Source organism: Pipra filicauda, unplaced genomic scaffold (assembly GCF_003945595.2).
Source record: "Pipra filicauda isolate LSUMZ 115617 unplaced genomic scaffold, ASM394559v2 scaffold219_size1829416_pilon, whole genome shotgun sequence".
Lineage (NCBI taxonomy): Eukaryota > Metazoa > Chordata > Aves > Passeriformes > Pipridae > Pipra > Pipra filicauda.
Genome location: NW_024104331.1, coordinates 1021802 through 1038921, shown reverse-complemented (window position 1 = coordinate 1038921; position 17120 = coordinate 1021802). Strand labels below are relative to the sequence as shown.

The 17120-nt window shown below is 46.6% G+C and overlaps 2 protein-coding genes across 3 annotated transcripts in view; one reads left to right on the top strand and one right to left on the bottom strand.

The window, feature by feature from the left end:
• Positions 1-436: 436 nt before the first annotated feature.
• LOC113997998 (RH-like protein) lies at positions 437-11052 on the bottom strand. Of its 2 annotated transcripts, none has more exons than XM_027740292.2 (11): positions 10956-11052; positions 8423-8915; positions 7074-7260; positions 6698-6848; positions 5933-6074; positions 4434-4591; positions 3873-4010; positions 3530-3660; positions 2794-2873; positions 1702-1775; positions 437-1419 (listed from the first exon to the last, which is right to left on the bottom strand). In XM_027740292.2, exons 2-11 carry the CDS (start codon positions 8556-8558, stop codon positions 1393-1395), a joined length of 1224 nt encoding a protein of 407 aa, XP_027596093.2. In that variant the 5' UTR covers positions 8559-8915; positions 10956-11052; the 3' UTR covers positions 437-1392. The 2 variants fall into 2 exon arrangements, with proteins under 2 accessions (XP_027596093.2, XP_027596092.2); XM_027740291.2 differs by lacking the exon at positions 10956-11052 and adding an exon at positions 10448-10573.
• Positions 11053-11526: 474 nt separating this feature from the next.
• The window catches only part of MACO1 (macoilin 1), a 29186-nt gene continuing 23592 nt past the window's right edge, over positions 11527-17120 (top strand). The window contains exon 1 of the mRNA XM_027740290.2: positions 11527-11737. Within this exon, the coding sequence (XP_027596091.1) occupies positions 11658-11737 (80 nt within the window). The 5' untranslated portion in view covers positions 11527-11657. The remainder of the gene's footprint in view (positions 11738-17120) is intronic.

The window sequence follows — 17120 nt, the reverse complement described above, 5'->3', positions numbered from 1 at the left end:
TGGAATAAAATATTAGTCACCTAGAGACAGAAAACAGGAGTTTGTGTTGCACAAGTTATGTTTGGTTGGTTCCTGGGAAGTTAAGAAAGTGAAGAACATAAGCTGGGCCTGGATCCCACTGTTACTCACGGAGTAAGTGGTGAGTTAACTGTGAGGTAACACTCTGTGTGTCCAGGCTGGTGGAAGCTGTGGGCAGCTCATTAACTCAGCAGATCACTGGCTCCTTTGTGACCTAGAAACAAAGAAAACTGGCCCTTCCTCTGCAAGTAATTGTTTCATTACGTGGAACCTGTTTCATTTCTGTAACTGTAGTGACCTGCTTTGCTCAACACCTAAAGAATGAATGAGGTCAGTGAGCATCAAAGAACAGCCTGGTCCTCAATGTCATGGGTTTCCTCATTCATTTTTAACAAGTGTGCTCAATAAACAAAACCAATCACATTTTCACTTCTTTATTAGGTAAGCATTTTGGAAAGAGTTTTTTCTGTGTCAGCTATTTTTGAGACAAAGAACAAACGCCGAGGATCACAATCCACTTATAAACGAGGGTACACTTGCAGAGAATCCTCTGTGTGATTAGGCCCCAGAGTCCCCTGCTTGTCTTGGAATAAGCCACTTCCAAAATTGGGTCTTGGCATTGGTTTCAGGCGGCTCTGAGGATTATTCCCTCAGTCCCCTCAGGTGGCAGCTGACCCTGTGGTGGTACAGGCTGTCCCTACCCAGACACTGACCTGAGGTCTGCTCTTATTTTAGATTTGGCAGCAAATACCAAATTGATTTCAGGGGCACCATGCACAGGAAGAACAATTGAACTTCTTGCCATCTGAACTTCCAAATAGCCCGAGCCAAGTAATGACAGATTTGTCTTTAAGCAGTCAGAGAACTCAAGGAGTTCAGTCTGGCAGGATGCAGAGTTTGGCCCAGATCCAGCTCACCCATCAAATCCTTCCTTAACAAGGCCTTCAACAGAATCAATTTAGCTTAAAAACACATAGTTGAGTACTTTTCTAGATAAGAAGTGCTCCTTGAAAAATTACACTTTGAAATACATAATTTTGGCTTTCAAAATTGGGAGCTAAAAATAGTTTAAAGTTTCCAAGCATTTGGATTGATAAGCCATTACAGCCATGAATGCAGTCAACCTTTTTGTACATATCTTATTTAAGGTAAGACCAACAAAGCAGAAGAGCTAAATGCAAGTTTGCATCTGTGAATTTACACTCAGTATCTTTGGAGAATAACTAGTTTAATACTAATTTTTTGTGTTTCCATGGGGATGGCTTTTGTGGGCCTGGGAACTGGTATTTCAGTGCTCTTTCAACCCATCATAGCTACTCATTTTCTCTAGTGACAAAGAGGAAAATCTTATCTTGCTCAGCTGGGATCTTCCACTCAAAATTCAACAGCCAAATGGGGAAACTGTGAAGACAAACATTCTTGTGTCAGAACATTTTATGCACAAAATCACTGTACAAAAAACCCCAGTGGAAAACCTGATTAGAAGCTTATTTTCATCCATTTCTTTGTTCTGTAACTCAGATACAGCACCTAAAGGTGCCCGAGGCCTGTGTTTGTGCATCAAACAAAATGTGCTGTGAAATGGAATATCCCCTTTTTTTATATGTTTAATTCAAATACCCAAAGTTCTTCATCAAGGTGCTAAATATACTCTCACACAGTCAGTTTTACATTTAAACTTACCTCCCAGTAAAACTGGTCTTCGAAGTACTTTGATACAGGGATGATCTTAAGCAGTCTGGTGTTCAAGATAAAACCTATTTGTAAAAACAGATGTATCCAATATAAATATAAACATCAGGAAAAGGGGAAGATTTTGTGTAACTGGAAGTTTCTCAGTAACATGTATCCAAATGTAACACAGATCAAAATACAAAGTCAGAACCAAATGCTTCAACAGAGCCCCTTGACTGAAGCTGACCTTTAATACAAAGAGAGAAGCTTGCCAGGATCAAGGCTTATTGATATTAAAAATTAATTGCTTTAGGTAAAACCCAATTAAACAGCCTGCTAAACTCTAAAACTACAACAAAAATATTAACTTCTTGCATGAAAAATGCCTGTGTATTTAAAGCAATCTGGCTTATCAGCATTGTTAGCTTGGGGTTTCAGATGGATATATCTCGATTTTTAAACAGTTGGTTAAGCACTGAATGTTTGGTTCTTTTAGCTGAATAAAAATCTGCTCAACTTTTTAATTACACTCAAGGTAATGCAAAGGTTTTAGATCACAAAACGATCATTTTAAGAGTGTATTTCACAGCCATTTTCATCAGCCATTTCTGTTTTGCTCAAGACAGAATTAACAGCTCTAGAAAAGCAGCAGCTGTCACAAAACAGAACATCACGTGGGAGCCACGTGAGCCCTGCTGATCCCAAACCACTCCTGATCAAAGGCCTGGTGCTGGAATGATGCAGCTCCTGACGTTAGTGAATCTCTGCACATTTACACCAACTGGCATAAGAAGTGACAAGCCCTAAATAGCATTTTCTGTCACCAAGACAATACCCAAATGTAAAAATATTTTCATCTTCACACATCTCCTGTGTGAAATGTGAAGGCAGCTGTTAAGCCTGGGTTAAAATAAACTTGAGCACTGAAAGAATGGTGCTGCTGGGTTATTGATGTGCAATACATCTCTTTCTTCAAAAGGCTGGCTCTGAAGACCCCCTGGCATTCATGTTTCTGTGGCTGCTTTACAAATAACTTACCCAGAGAAACTTGCCCTGAGGAAACACTGCAGAAATTACTGGAACCTGTGTTTCAATACTGACCTGTGATAAAACCTGTTATCAAGGCAAGGCTGATGGTCTGGCAGAAGGCACCAACGTGAAGAAGGACCAAATAACCCAGACTGAAAAGGAAAACAAGTGTTTCACCTCTTACAGTTGCTGAATTTAGCATCAGGACTGTGAATGAATCCGTATCTAAACAGTATTTCACATCAAAACCTCTCATCAAAACTCTGTTATTCTCAAATCTCTCTGCAGCTGCAGCTGGATGTTTTAGGAGATCCTACCAGAAAACTAATACAGACTTCAGGGGACATATTTTGTCCTTAGAAACCATCACTGTGGTACTAAAACTTCATTAAATTTGTTTCAGTAAGAACATGACTAGAAGTACAAGGCCCTCATGCTGCACTCTGATTTCTGCCTCCCCTCTCTTTGTACACAGAGCCCCTCAAAGCACCTCAAAGGCTAAAAAGTCTTGGAAGGAGGCACATTCCCAGCTTTCATCTCCCATTTCTGCTGTATTTAATGTCAAATAAAAAGGGAGACAGAAAAGAGGACCCAAAACTGATACAAAAGTTTTGATCCAAAGTCTGCTCAGCTCTCAAAGCCCTTTTTTTACTGATCTTTTGGACTTCAGGGATTATCTTGGGTTATCTGGTATAAACCAATTTATCTGTGATGACACTCAGGCTCTCTGTAGGTATGAGAACTCTTCTCAGGGCAGCTGCAATAATGATCATTTAAGCTTATTATTTAATAACAAAAATTTAAGTACCTCGATGAATTAGTCCATTCTCTTATGACTAAGAGAACAACTTGGGCAAGACCTCCAAGCACAGCAGGCAAGCCAAAGGTGAAATGAACTCCAGAAGTATCATGAATTTTGAGAGGAGGATTCAAGCATCTCTGGGAAGAAGGAAAGATTTAATTGTTGATAATTGCATATTGTCTGTTGCAGACCTAGAGAATTTGCAAGTTCCAACCCTGCACTCTCCTCAAAGCACCTCGGGTTTCTTAGTTTTAATCTCTTTGAAAAAGAGGTTTCCCTTGAGGTATCCTACATTGGAAAAGAAGTTTACACAGCTTATATGAAAACAACTTCAGGTTTTGAATACTACCTGTAAACAGTGAGATCCTAATATGGTGATGGCACTGCCAAGCAGACCCAAAATCATGGCAATCCAAGGATGAGTGATGGTCTCTGCTGTGAAACTAATGGTGACCCCACCAGCCAGTGCTGCACTGTGGATATGAGTCTGTAAAATAAAATAAGAACACGGAGTTAAAAGACTTTTTATTTAGTGATAAAACAAAGGGGAATGGCTTTGAATGGAAAGAGTGAAGGTTTAGATTAAATATTAGGAAGAAATCCTTCCTTGTGAGGGTGGGGAGGCCCTGGCACAGGTTGTCCAGAGAAGCTGTGGCTGCCCCTGGATCCCTGGAAGTGTCCAAAGCCAGGTTGGAGCAACCTGGGCTAGTGGGAGGTGTCCCTGCCCATGGCAGGGGTGGAACAAGATGGGCTTTAAAGTCTCTTCCAACCCAAACCACTCTGTTACTCTGATGACTGTCAGGCTGAAAGCCTGGACTTGTTTTTAGTTTAACAGCTATTATATTATCAGTGTATTACTGAGATTAACAGAAAAATCTTCTCCATGAAGGGATTTTCTCTTGTGCCTTACCATTCTGAATTTCCCATCCTTTGAGGTCAGAGCAGACAACAGGAAGGCAGTTACAGCACTCACTGCAAGGGCGAGGTAGGTGTTGAGGAGTGCTTTCATCCTGGACTGAATGAGCAGAGAATTGAAGCTTGGCCAGAACACCCAGAGAAAGACACAGCCTTGGAGACAAGCACAAGAAACTCTCATTACCTGCTCTAAACACATCACGAGTGCTCACAGTTTGCACTCACTGTAATTCCCAAACTGTAAAGAAAGGAGAGCAGACAGCCCTGAGAGGCACCTGCTCCTCGGCCAAAAGTTCTGCTCCTTTTCATGGAACTGTGGAATTACTGTTCAAAACCAGCTGTGAGAGAATGAAAGCCAGGGAGGAAGGGAAACAGCTCCCATGGTACAAACCACTGTAAAAAAAAAAAACCAACTGCACTTTGGTGTGTCTTTTGCCTTGGCTGCCAGTACGACTGGTGCTGGTTGTCTTGTCTCCTGGCAGGGTTTGAAGAGAAATGAGGATGAACTGAATAATAAGAACAGAATCCTCTCCACCTCTTTGATGATTCTTCCCAAGGAATTTGCCTGCTCAGTTGCTCCTTTCTACCCAAGTTACCTCAGGAATTATTCAAGAAATAACAATATAATTACTCCAAATAGCGAGCACTTGGTTGTAGCAAGCTGCACTAAAATTATAATGAAGGTTTAACAATGTCTTGATGAGTTAGATGAAAATACTGATCTTGAATTCTCCAGCAAACAAGAACTCCAGGAACACAAAAGAGCAGCATTTAAAGTTCTTTTGCCTCGACTGAGCAAAGACTGACTAAGAATTAGACTCTGTGGACCCCTGCAGGAAGATCTTAGTTCAGCAGGTGGCAGTTACACAACAGAAGTCAAAGTAATAAAGAAACCAAATTGCTTCTGTAAGGACAAAGCTGGGCCTCCTACACCTTCAGCCTGTCCTCACTCAGATCCTTTCTGGTGGGCCTGCTTGTATCACACTCCCCACCCTTCATGAGGCTTTTATCTTTTCATTTATGTTACTAGGCAGGGACTGCCTATTTATATCTCTGCACACCACCTTGCAAACACAACTGAGCCTCAGCCCCAGCTGGGGACTGGGAGCTCTACCAAAACACACGTTAGGACCTCAGCTTTGGCACACAGGCTGCTCACCAACGTGCCTAGACAAGCCCAGTCACTGGACTGTGACAGGGAATGGTTCACCTGGAGAAGGAACAGTTACCCTGGCACAGCCTTCATGCTGAGGGTGACAAAAGCAAACTGAGCCACAGCCGTTGCAGGAGTGGCCTGGTAGGGAACGTGCTGAGAGTCACCAGCCCATTGTCAGAAACCACCAGCCACAGCAGCAGTTTTCTATGCCTGGCTGACTCACACCTGCATTTTGGATTCAAAACCTTCAGCCTGCTGTGCCCAGAACCCCAAAAACCTCCCTTATGTTCTCACTGCAACCTCTTCTTCCAGCTGAGGGGCTGGAGCCAAAGACTCACCCAACATGGAGAACAAGTCTGACTTTGGGGTGCTCCTGTTCTTGTCCAGCCTTGGGGAGGGCTCAGGGAAACAGGAGGTGACTGCCAGCCCAAAGTAGGCTCCAAACAGGTGCACATGCATCAGGCTGAGATGATCTCCAACCTGTATCAACAGAACATTCAAATCTGTGTTCTATTTAAGGCCACACGAAGCCTTTGATGCAGTTCCTGATACAGTTGTTCATGTTACCTCCCTATAAGCAACTTATTTTCACAGTCCCTCAGCTTTATGCTTGAGTTATTTACGTGAGATTGAGTTATCTGAACTCAGTGCAGCTCATAGACACATGATCCATACACAGAGAGTTTGGGGGATGTTTGCAGGCCTGATGCTGCTGGACACCATTCCCACTGGAAATCTGCCAGGCTGAAGTGGCACAGGGTAAAGTTTAAGGGCAACTAGTGCCTTAGCAGAGGTCAGGGCTTTCATTCATCCGTGGGGTTGGCAAGGCCAAATGCACTGCACCCCAATCCATCAGATCAGCTCGCCCTTCCAGGCCAAAGATACAGGTATAGAGATATAGAGTGTGCAGGGTTTGGAGTTTGATGTCCTTAAGTATAATCCCAAAGTCAGACTTCATCTTTTAATGAAAACACAGCCACGATCTGAGATAAAACACCCCGATGTTCCTGTCAGCAGAGCACCAAGAAACCAGCAAAAAAAGGCAACATTCCAAGGTCCCAGTGAAATTTTCTCCCATGTATTTGGAAATCATGCTACAGTACCTCCAGGTATCTCCTGTTGATCCACCTGCTCACGTAGAAAACTATTAATTCCACAAGTGTCATCACAATTAACTGCACAAGATTAGTCTTCCCAAGAACAGCTCCAGTGGAGATAATCACAGCTGTCATACTTATAAAAGCCTTTGCTATACTGCAAGAAAAGAAAGAAAAGGAAAAAAATTATTCTGTATCAGGATGACAGCAGGGCCAATAAAGGATGACACGCAATAAAATGCATTAAAAACCCAAAGCCTTCTAAAATGTCTGCAAATTTGACTATGCTAATTCCCAAAAAGGTCCATATAACAAGGCATCAACCTCCATAAAGACAAATCAGCAGTTCTGGATGATTCCAACTCTAACATGAACTAATTACCTTTTCAGAATACCTTCCTTTGCCTCCAGAGAAAAGGAAACTAATAAATCTTCTACCAACACAGAGCATTGGACACCAAGTACAATGATCAGGAGGTTGAATCCAGTGCTGCTAAACCCATATCTTCTCAGAACCATCAGGAAAAAGCCAAATCCAAAAATCACCATGTGGTTGACATCTTGAAAGTCTGCATGACAGAAAAGACCAAGAGAGCAGTGAAATTATTAATGCAGACTGGATTTCTGGTTTTTTAAAAAAATATATTAAAAATCACAATTAACTAAGAAGCTTCCAGCTAAAAATTCAAGTGCCATTTAGTACTTGCAGAGAATTCCAGAGCTTTCTTCCCAATCCATAAGTAATCAAAAAACCAATATCCTTGACCCTGAATTTATTTTTACAAAGTGCTCTGAATGGATGCCATAGGATGGGGGTTGAGGAGTCAAAAAGCACAAGAGAAATGAAGGACATTTAGCGAGGAAATTTGGACATTCAGTTTTCCTGAGGTGAATTTAAAGAGCTTAAGTTGAAATTTTCAGGGAGAGTTAGTGTGAATGAGTGCTGATCCATTCCTTGAGGGCATTAGGGAAGAAAAGAGTTACAAAGAGAAACCCCTATGATGCCCTCATAGAAGGAACAGAAATTGCAGGAAGAGTTTAATGTGGAAATCTGCATAAAAGTGGACAGAAAGGCTGTCCAAGGTGGAAGCTCTTGGATCTGTAAGCCTGGAATTGTCCCTGGGACCTGCTAACAGTCATATTCTCATATGGTTGTGCTGGCTGGTTCCTAGAGGAAAACACCAAACTGCTGGGGAAGTTGGTCCCATTTTTCCAGCTGCAAAACAGGGAGGGTCACACAGGAATGTCCCGAGGAATCAGCTCGTATTTGCACAACACCATAAACCTGTCACACACCACGGCCGTGGCACAATCCAACAGCACTTCCAAGGCACAAAACACACCTCCAGACTGTGTTTAAAGCCTTCATTCCACTGTATTAACTTCATTTCTTTACACCAAGCATTCAAATGGAAAGTGGTGCCATCCTGAGTTCCCTGCTCTGTAACACGACGACACGGCAGGGACTCAACACGGAGCAGAGTCACCTCCATGGAGCCAAGATTGCCCCAAACAGGCAGCAGAAAACAGACCAAAAATGCAATTTAGCACCACCTGTGTCTTGGTTCACTGCCACTGCTTTGATATAAATAAATTCCCACCACACCAGGCAAGGTGGGGTGTTTAAAGGGCAGTAAAAACACTCTGCTCCTCACTGAATCCCATCTCTGCTGCTCGGCACAACAGGAACAGGGATTATCCTTCCTTTCCCAGCAAGTCTGACAGTCTTACCTGGGTAGGAGCTGTACAGCCAGTACAGAGCATCATGTTCTAAGACGAGAAAGTAAGAGCGGATGAGGAAAAGAACTTCCAGCAGGAGGATGAGCCAGGGAACGCTGTGTCGGAAGTTGAGGTAATTGGAAGACATCGTGCACTCGACTACATCAGGCACAAACACATCAGTGTGTTCTTTTTCCTATAAAAATGTTCCAGTAACCTCAAACCAATAGCAAAGGGTTTGGGGGGGTGGCAGGAATAAAAACTCAAAGGGAGATAAAAAGCCCAGGAGGCGTTGGCAAGGGACAGTTCCTTATCTGTGGCACGTCAGGAGCCCCAGTTTACCACAGCAGACATGGACTGAACCCCAGAACTGCTTGTGAATGGAGATACATCCAACTGCCAGTGCTGTCACACTCCAGGACACCTTCCATGCTCCAGGACACCTTCCATGCTCCAGGACACCTTCCATCCAGGGCTCCAGCTGCTGGTGAGCCTTGCAGCTCAGCTAAAAGGCAAGAGAGGAGAACACGGATTCCCAAGAGCAGGATGTTGTAGTTTATGCAAAACCATTATTTGTTTACCTTGCTGGTGTCCACCCTGGACCCAATTCCCTTTGTAGAAAGGTGGGGAAGGTCCTGTTGAGAGGCTCAGTGGCCTTGGACACTTCCAGGGATGGGGCAGCTTCTCTGGGCAACCTGTGCCAGGGCCTCCCCACCCTCACAGCCAAGAATTCCTTCCCAATATCCCATCCAACTCTGCCCCCTGGCAGTTCAAAGCCATTCCCCCCTGTCCTGTCACTATTTGCCTGTATAAAAAGTCCCTCTCCCTCCTTTTTATAAGCCCACTTTAAGCACTGGAAGAAACATTTGTATCCCCTCAGTATCCACTGTGCTTCTGGTAAACTGAACCCTCTTTATTCAGGCTGTTCAGACTAAAGGATTTTAACCACATCTCAGACTTTCTGCTTTGAGGCCGTTGCAAACCGAGGGCTGAGCTGAGACACCAACAGTACCCAGAAACGGGTATAAATGCGCCCAGAAATGGGTATAAAGCCACCTGCTGGTGACAGAAACAACTACTAGAAAAAAAATATGCAGGAAAATCCCAGTATACCTTAATTTTAGGACATTCCTCCTGCCAAAACAGGATATAGGGTACAATAATCCAAATCCTTGGACTCCAAGGTTCCCTGCCCATGGCAGGGAGTTGGAATGAGATGAGCTTTAAGGTGCTTTCCATCCCAAACCATTCTGTGACTCATACCCAGAATGACCCAGAACTCCATCCACAATTTCACCAGGGTGAAATGAACACAGTGAGCTCTTTTGACACCTGTTTCTAAATCCCATCAGTGTTAACACTCAGGGAAAACACACCAAAGGCGAGGAATTTTCCCTCAGGATGACACGCCACGCTGTGAAGCTGATACTCAGATTCACAACTTAAACTCCCTCCCAAACAGAGAGACCAAAGCTCGGTGATCTCAGACAGGGTGATGCACAAAATAACTCCTGTATTAGGAAGAAATCCTTCCCTGTGAGGGTGGGGAGGCCCTGGCATAGGTTTGCCCAGAGAAGCTGTGGCTGCCCCATCCCTGGGAGTGCCCAAGGCCAGGTTGGACGGGGCTTGGAGCAACTTGGGATAGTGGGAGGTGTCCCTGCCCATGGCAGGGGGTGGGACTGGATGAGCTTTAAGGTCCCTTCCAACCCAAACCATCCCGTGACTCCACGTTTCTAAATTAGAGCTCCACCACCACAACACCCCCATGACTCAGCCAAGGGCCGGGCAGCCTCCTGGGCCAGTTTTAACGCTGTGCTGAGCCCCGCACTGCTCAGACTCAGCCCAGCACCGCCCACCCTTGTGCAGGGCGGCCCATTATCCCCAGGGAGGCCCATTATCCCCAGGGAGGCCCGGCAGGCCCACGGCCCAGCCCAGTCCTGGGGCACCGCCACGAGCCGGGCCGGGCGAGGCCCAGCCCGCGATCCAGCCTCCCTCAGGCGCGGCGCCGCCATTGTTCCCCTCACGGCTCCCACAGACCGAAGGGGTCGCGGGGAGGGGGCTCTGCAGGGGCCGTAAGGCGGGAGCGCCGCAGGGCGCGGAGAAGCCCGTGCCGGGTTTCGAACCCGCAACCCCGGGGGCGGTGCCGCTGCCCGGCCGTGACTCGGCAGCGGCGGGACACGCCCGGCCCCGCCCCTCGCCGAGCGCCCGCCCCCTCCCCACAGGCCGCCCTTAGGAACTGCTCTCCCATTGGCCGAGCGCCGGCTCCTCCCGGCCTCTGATTGGCCTATCCCCATCTTCGGGCCTCGCGTCCTGCGCTGCGATTGGAGTGCTCGCCTGTCACTCAGCTGTGTGCGTTGCTTATTGGCCGGAGCGGCCCATCAATCACCCCGCGGGGTTATATTGCCCCCGGCGGGCCGTTAGCAGAGGTCGTTCTGTGCGGGCGGCACAAGCTGCCGCCGCTTGCCTTTGCGCCTGGGAGTTAGCGTTCCTTTTCCCAGCAGCCGATTTGCCAGGGAGGTTGTCAATCAAGCGTGAGGGGCGGTACCTCGGGGCTAGGGTGACAGAGGAAATTGGGCCCTCCTTCTTCCGTTTCCGAGTGGATGGCTGAGCTGTCCTTTTATTTTTGTGCTCCTCTTCCATTGGGCAGCTTCGTTGTCGGTCACCACGCGGGGCGGGAACCAGCCCGGTAGGACAGTGGGTGGGCGGAGACCAAAATCCGTGCAGCGATTGGCTGGAGAAGCCGTCAATCACAAACCCTTCTGTTTGACTGGCTTCCGCGGCCGTCAATCAAGGGGGTGGGCACGTCGCGCGACAGCATGAGGCGGAACTAACTTTCCGGCGTTTCGATTGGTTTACTGGGCCGTCTGTCTGCGTTTTTACGCTGATCATTGGTTACAAACCCTGTCACTCAGGCAGGGTCAGCTCTTTGATTGGCCAGCGCCTGCGGAGGCGGGGCGCTGCGCGGCGGCTGCGCAAGGGAGGGGGGGGACGCGGCGGGGAGGGGACGGACCAGGAATTATTTTTATTTCTTTGTTTCCCGGGGAGAAAAAAAAAAAAACGGGAAAAAAAAAAAAAAGGGGGTGAGGAAGGTAAAATAAAATAAAAAAAATAGAGACCCGGGAAAAAAAGGAAAAAAATATAAAATAATAATAAAAAAAAACCAACAAGAAGCCGCGTCGCGAACCCCCGGCGGGGGCGGATGGTGCTGCCGTGAGCGGGGCGGGCCGGGCCGCGCCGGGCCGGCGGGATGAAGCGGCGGAGCGCGGACTGCAGCAAACTGCGGCGGCCGCTCAAGCGGAACCGCATCACCGAGGGCATCTACGGCAGGTACCGAGCGGCGCGGGGACAGCGGCCCTGTCACCCCCCCTCCCACACCCCTCACAGCGGCCCCGCCACCGCCACGGGCCCCCCGCGCGCTTTCAGGGCGGGGGAGCTGCTGGCCAAGGTGCTGCCGGGGGGGAGGGAGCCGCCCTTGGGGGGGTTCGCGCACGGCGCGGGGGCCTTGGCCGTGTGTGTCCCCCCGCCCTTCCCCGGGGGTGGTTTCTCGGCGGGGTCTCGCAGCTGGAGGGTCCCGGAGGTGCCGCTCACTGCGGCTTCACCCGCGCGGCCCGGGGAGGCTCCGCGGCGGGGTCTCGTGTCTGGGGGTTCCCGGAGGTGCCAAAGCTCCGAGCCGTTCGCTGCGGCTTCACCTGGGGAGGTTTTTCCAGCAGGATCTCACAGCTGGGCGTTTCTAGAGGTGCCAAAGCTCAGAGCCACTTGCTGCGGCTTCACTTGTATCTCCCCCGGGCGGGGGGGGATGTCTCGTGTTTGGGGGTTCCCAGAGGTGCCAAAGCTCCGAGCCACTGGCTGTGGCTTCACCTGGGGAGGTTTTCCCAGCAGGGTCTCACGGCTGGGCGTTTCTAGAGGTGCCAAAGCTCAGAGCCACCCGCTGCGGCTTCACCTGTATCTCCCTCAGGAGGTTTCCCGGCGGGGTCTCATGTCTGAGGCTTCCTAGAGGTGCCAAAGCTCCCGCAGCTTCACCTGGCGAGGTTTTCCCAGCAGGGTCTCACAGCTGGGTGTTCCCAGAGGTGCCACTCACTGCAGCTTCACCTTTATCTCCCCTGGGAAGTTTTGCAGCGGGGTCTCATGTCTGGGGCTTCCCAGAGGTGCCAAAACTCCAAACCACACGCTGCAGCTTCACCCGGGGAGGTTTTCCCAGCTGGGGGTTCCCAGAGGTTCCAAAGCTCTGAGTTACTTGCTGCAGCTTCACCTGTTTCTCCCTGGGGAGGTTCCTCAGTGGGATCTCATGTCTGGGCATTCCCAGAGGTGCCAAAGCTCAGAGCCCACACATTGCAGTGGTTCAGCAGCTGGTGGAGCGGGAGAACATCTGGGCTGGTGGCTCAGCCCTCTCGTGCAAAGGTTAAGAAAGTTGTTTTTCACGTGGTGATGGAGGTGCCTGTGCTGCAGGTCTGCAGTGGGAGCACATGAGAGCCTGGGGTGTAGCAGTGGGGGATGTGAGCAGGAATTTGGGTGGAAGATGCCTGGAACAGGGGTGGATGGTCTGGTGGTGGTGGGACCACAGCAGGTACCCGGCTCATCTCTGACCTCTGGGATGAGAAAAGGAGTAGTAGTGAAGTGAGATCCACGTGGGATGTGTCTGGGAATGCTTTCCAGGTGTTTGCATGCAGAATGCACTAAAACACTGATCCCTGCAGTTCCAGCACAGTTGTGAGCTTATTTTGAAGAGTTTTTTACAACTCTGCCCTCCCGAGTACGCAAAATTTTATATGAAATACAACAATTATGTATTTGTGAATAAAGAGGAGTTTGGGTCAGAAGAGGCTTTGAAGCTGCCTTGTGAAAGTTGTAGTAAGTGTGGTGGCCCATTTCTGTTTCTAGTTCGGTGAGGTTGATGTATGCAGAGCCTGGAAACTTGAGCAAGCTCATACAATTCAGATGTTAACTTTGCATAAAGGAAACAGCTGATAGGGAGCTCTGACTGGAATAAAATTGTCACAGTGTGCTGCTTATCCTACTTGTAGTGAATCTCTACACGAGAGCACTCTAAAACCCCTTGTTTTAGACTTCCAGGTTTTGAGAAAATGCTGCTTGTAAAGAGCAACATCCCTTGTGTAGAAATTCATATTCTAGATGACTGGTCTTGGGAGAATAATTCAGATATGTAAGGAATTTCTTATAATTACTTAGTTTTCAGAAGTCATTCACAATGATGTGCCTTTGAGGTGACTGGCAGGGAAGGTGGGGTTGAGAGAAGGAGGGCAAACCAGAATAAGATGAGAAGAACAGCAGGTGATGAGTGTGTGCAGCAGGTAGAGCTGCTGTAGGTGTGTGAACAGCTCTGGCTTCTTGCACAAACTTCTCCTGGAATGTTACAGTGCAGAAATGGGATTTTTAGTCTTTGTTTCACGTGGCATTTTGATAAACAGAAATAACCAGTGTCTTCAAAGTCTTAGCACACAGAAAGAAAAGAGAAATAGTGTGAAGGCTCTTCTCTGTAAGCCTAACCAGAGGGAGGTGCTTCCACATGGATTGTGGCTCTTTCTCTTATTTCTCTTGCTTTCCTTTTGCTTTTTCTCCTTTTTTTTTTTTTCTCTTTGCCCCCCATAATTCGAAGAGATCACATGCAGGTAACTTCTCACGGAACTATAGATGCCTAAATTCATGTAATTACTGTAGTTATTTACTCAGCTTATCTTAATTGTCACCATCAGCTAACACAAGCCCAGCAAGTACAGTTATCAGGAGGTCCCATCATGGTGTTATAAGCAAAGCAGCCAGGCTGAGCAAACAGCAGGATTGGGATACTTAACTCTTGTAGGATTTTTGTTTGCTTTTTAAATTAAGACTAATCTTCCCATCCTTGTTCCCTCTGCAGTCTTTGAAAGCAGCTGTCACTAACAGACACGTGGGAGCGTAGTTGAGAGCTGGGAAACTGGAAGAGTTTTGGAGCAGGTGAAGCAAAGAAGGAATTGTCCTGCAGTGAAGCTCTGGTGCACGTGTAAATCTGCAGCAGGTTTTAAGAAGCGATAGAAAAATAATTTCTAGTCACAGAACAGAGTTAGAAATACAAAATCCTGGGCTGCACTGAAAAATGTGAATAACCTGCCTCCCTGAACGTTAATTTTTGCCACTTAGTGGAGTGTTGTTTTTAACAAGTTGATCTAAGGGTTCACAGCCTACAGTGTTGCTCTTTAAAATACTTTCCCCACCATTCACTACCTAAATTAAATGGATTGTTTGGCCTCAGCCCTTCATAAATGCTTTCAAAGTTACTCCTGACCAATCTTCCCCCCTTCCCCTCCCAATTTTCAACAGCTGCCCTTCCTATTCTTCTTTAGACCTCTTCTTCCATTCACCTGTTTTTTCTTCCTTCTCCTTTCTTCCTTTTTTACCCCTTCTTTCTTTTCAGTTTGGTTTTGCTCCCTAGTTACAGCTCTAAGGTACTTGGGCCTGTGTGACAAACCTGATAAATCCCACTCTAATATTATGTGCAAAGACTTTTGCTGTTTGGAAGTATTGCAGTATCTGTGGAAAGAACATTAATATAATCAAAAATAACTGTGCTTTCAGTAGATCACTAATGGTAGGAATCTTGAGATCTTTTATTATTTCCACGGTGTGTGTTCCAACCTTTGCCTGTTCATTTGTAGAACAATGGCAATGGATAGCTGAAAAATGCTGAAGTGATTAACATCTTATACCTTTGGCAGTGTGCACACATTAAAACCTTAATTGTTAATTAAAGTGTTCACTGCAGCTTGTCATCAGTTAAGCAATTAAGGTTTACTTGTTACTGCTTGTTCCTAACTCTTCCCAGTCCTCATCCTTCATCTATTTAAAATCCTTCAGCTTTATTGCTGATACTGCTTGTTTTGGCTCTACTGAGTCATATTGGCACTTGGTACCAATTTTGTAGCTGGTGAAGTTTCAAGATGAATTCCACATGTGATTTGCTTTAACTTAGGCTGTCACATCAGCTGATTGATGCTGCATCATGGATTCCCTGACAGTGGCCCTTAAACTCTGCATGTTCCTTTGGAATCAGGAATTTTTTCTTTTAGCTCTGGATGTAAATTGCTCTTTATCACAGGCAGTACCTGGGCTGGCAGCCAAGAGGGTGCCAGGGAGGAGGGGGGTGTGTCTGATCTCCAAGTGGTCCTGAGATACCCACCACTGGCACAAGGGCAGAATTTCTGGATACCACGACCCTCAGGATCCTCCTGGTTCCCTCTGCCACCGAAATCCTGACAGGGCTGATTTCCAGGGACTCGCTTTTTGACTCTGCTGACAGCCAAAGAAATTGTAGCAGTTCATTACTACCTCCAGGAATGTGGCTTTTTTAGGCTTTTCTTAAAAATCCATAATGATTCTTCCTGCTGATTTATTCTGGCACCTTTTTTTTTTTATTTTTTATAAGCTTCCTATACAGGATAAAACATTTTCTTCTGCAGCTGCCCCGGAGGTCTGTAACAAAGCAGCAGAGCTGCCTTTTATGACTTGAACTTAAATCCAGGTCTCAAATCTAATTTAGCCTACATTTAAATGTGTTCTACTGTGTCAACCCCAATGGTACCTGTAATATCACTTCCCTCTGCCTGTGACTTTCACTCCCTGCACTCACTGTGGCTCCTTTAGCTTTATTTTGTGTTCTGGACACTGGTGTTTTCAGGCTGACAGTGCCTCTTGTTTCAGCACCACAATGCTGATTGCTGATTATATCCCTGTGCTTCAGCTTCCAGAACTGCTGTAAGAATTTTCTGTTTTGTCTTCCTTTCCTTACACTTCCATAGTTCAGTAATGGATATATTCGATGCCAGGACACTGAATAAGTAGTCAGGGATGTTTTCTGGGATTCTTTACATTTCTCTTCCTTTCCAAATATTTAGTTGGCAAGGATCTCCCATGATAGTTCCCAGTACACATACCACATCCCAGCAGTCCTGTTTTCTCCCTTGCATACTTGCTGTGCTCATTCTGTCCTGCTTCTTTTGTCCACTAGTAATAATCTTATATAGATGTATTTGTGTGTTTGCATATATAAACCATTTTTTATTTGCAAATCTCCAGCATTCTCGGTATTGTGGCTGGTGTTGGATGGGTAACCTGGAGGGGGGGGGGGTTGTTGCCTGTTTGGTGATTCCACATAAATGCTAAATTTCAGCTTTCTAAAGCCTACCTGTGAGTTTGGCACCCACTCCATTGTCTTGGATGAGTCAGGCTGCAAAATGAAACCTGCCATCAGTTCTGCCAACATTCCCTTTCCGGCCCTTGGGCCTTGCTGATAATAGTTGGGATAGAATGGAGGCTTAATTTGCCACCACTTTGGGTTTGGGGTGCATAATTGGTTCCTTTTCAAGTGATTTTTTGCAATATTTTTACCTTGCAGCAAGCACAGTATCTGTTTGGGGGCAGTAAAAAGAGAACAAAGAACAAGAGAGGGGAAAAAAAAAAAGGAGGAAAAAAAAAAGAAAGGAAATGGCATCTGGCACTTGAAGGGGGAGGAAGAATAAGGAGGAAAATTATTTGTTTGAAAATGCAAAGGGGGAGCACAGCCACTGTTGGGTTATGAATAAATCTTTATATTCAGTGTACATTAGCAATCAATTGACCTCTCAGAGAATTTGCAGCACTGTAATCACTGCTCCTCCCCGTTTGGTGCCCTGCTCCTCTCATGGATGTGTCCATCCTTCCCTCTTTTCCTTTATTGCCC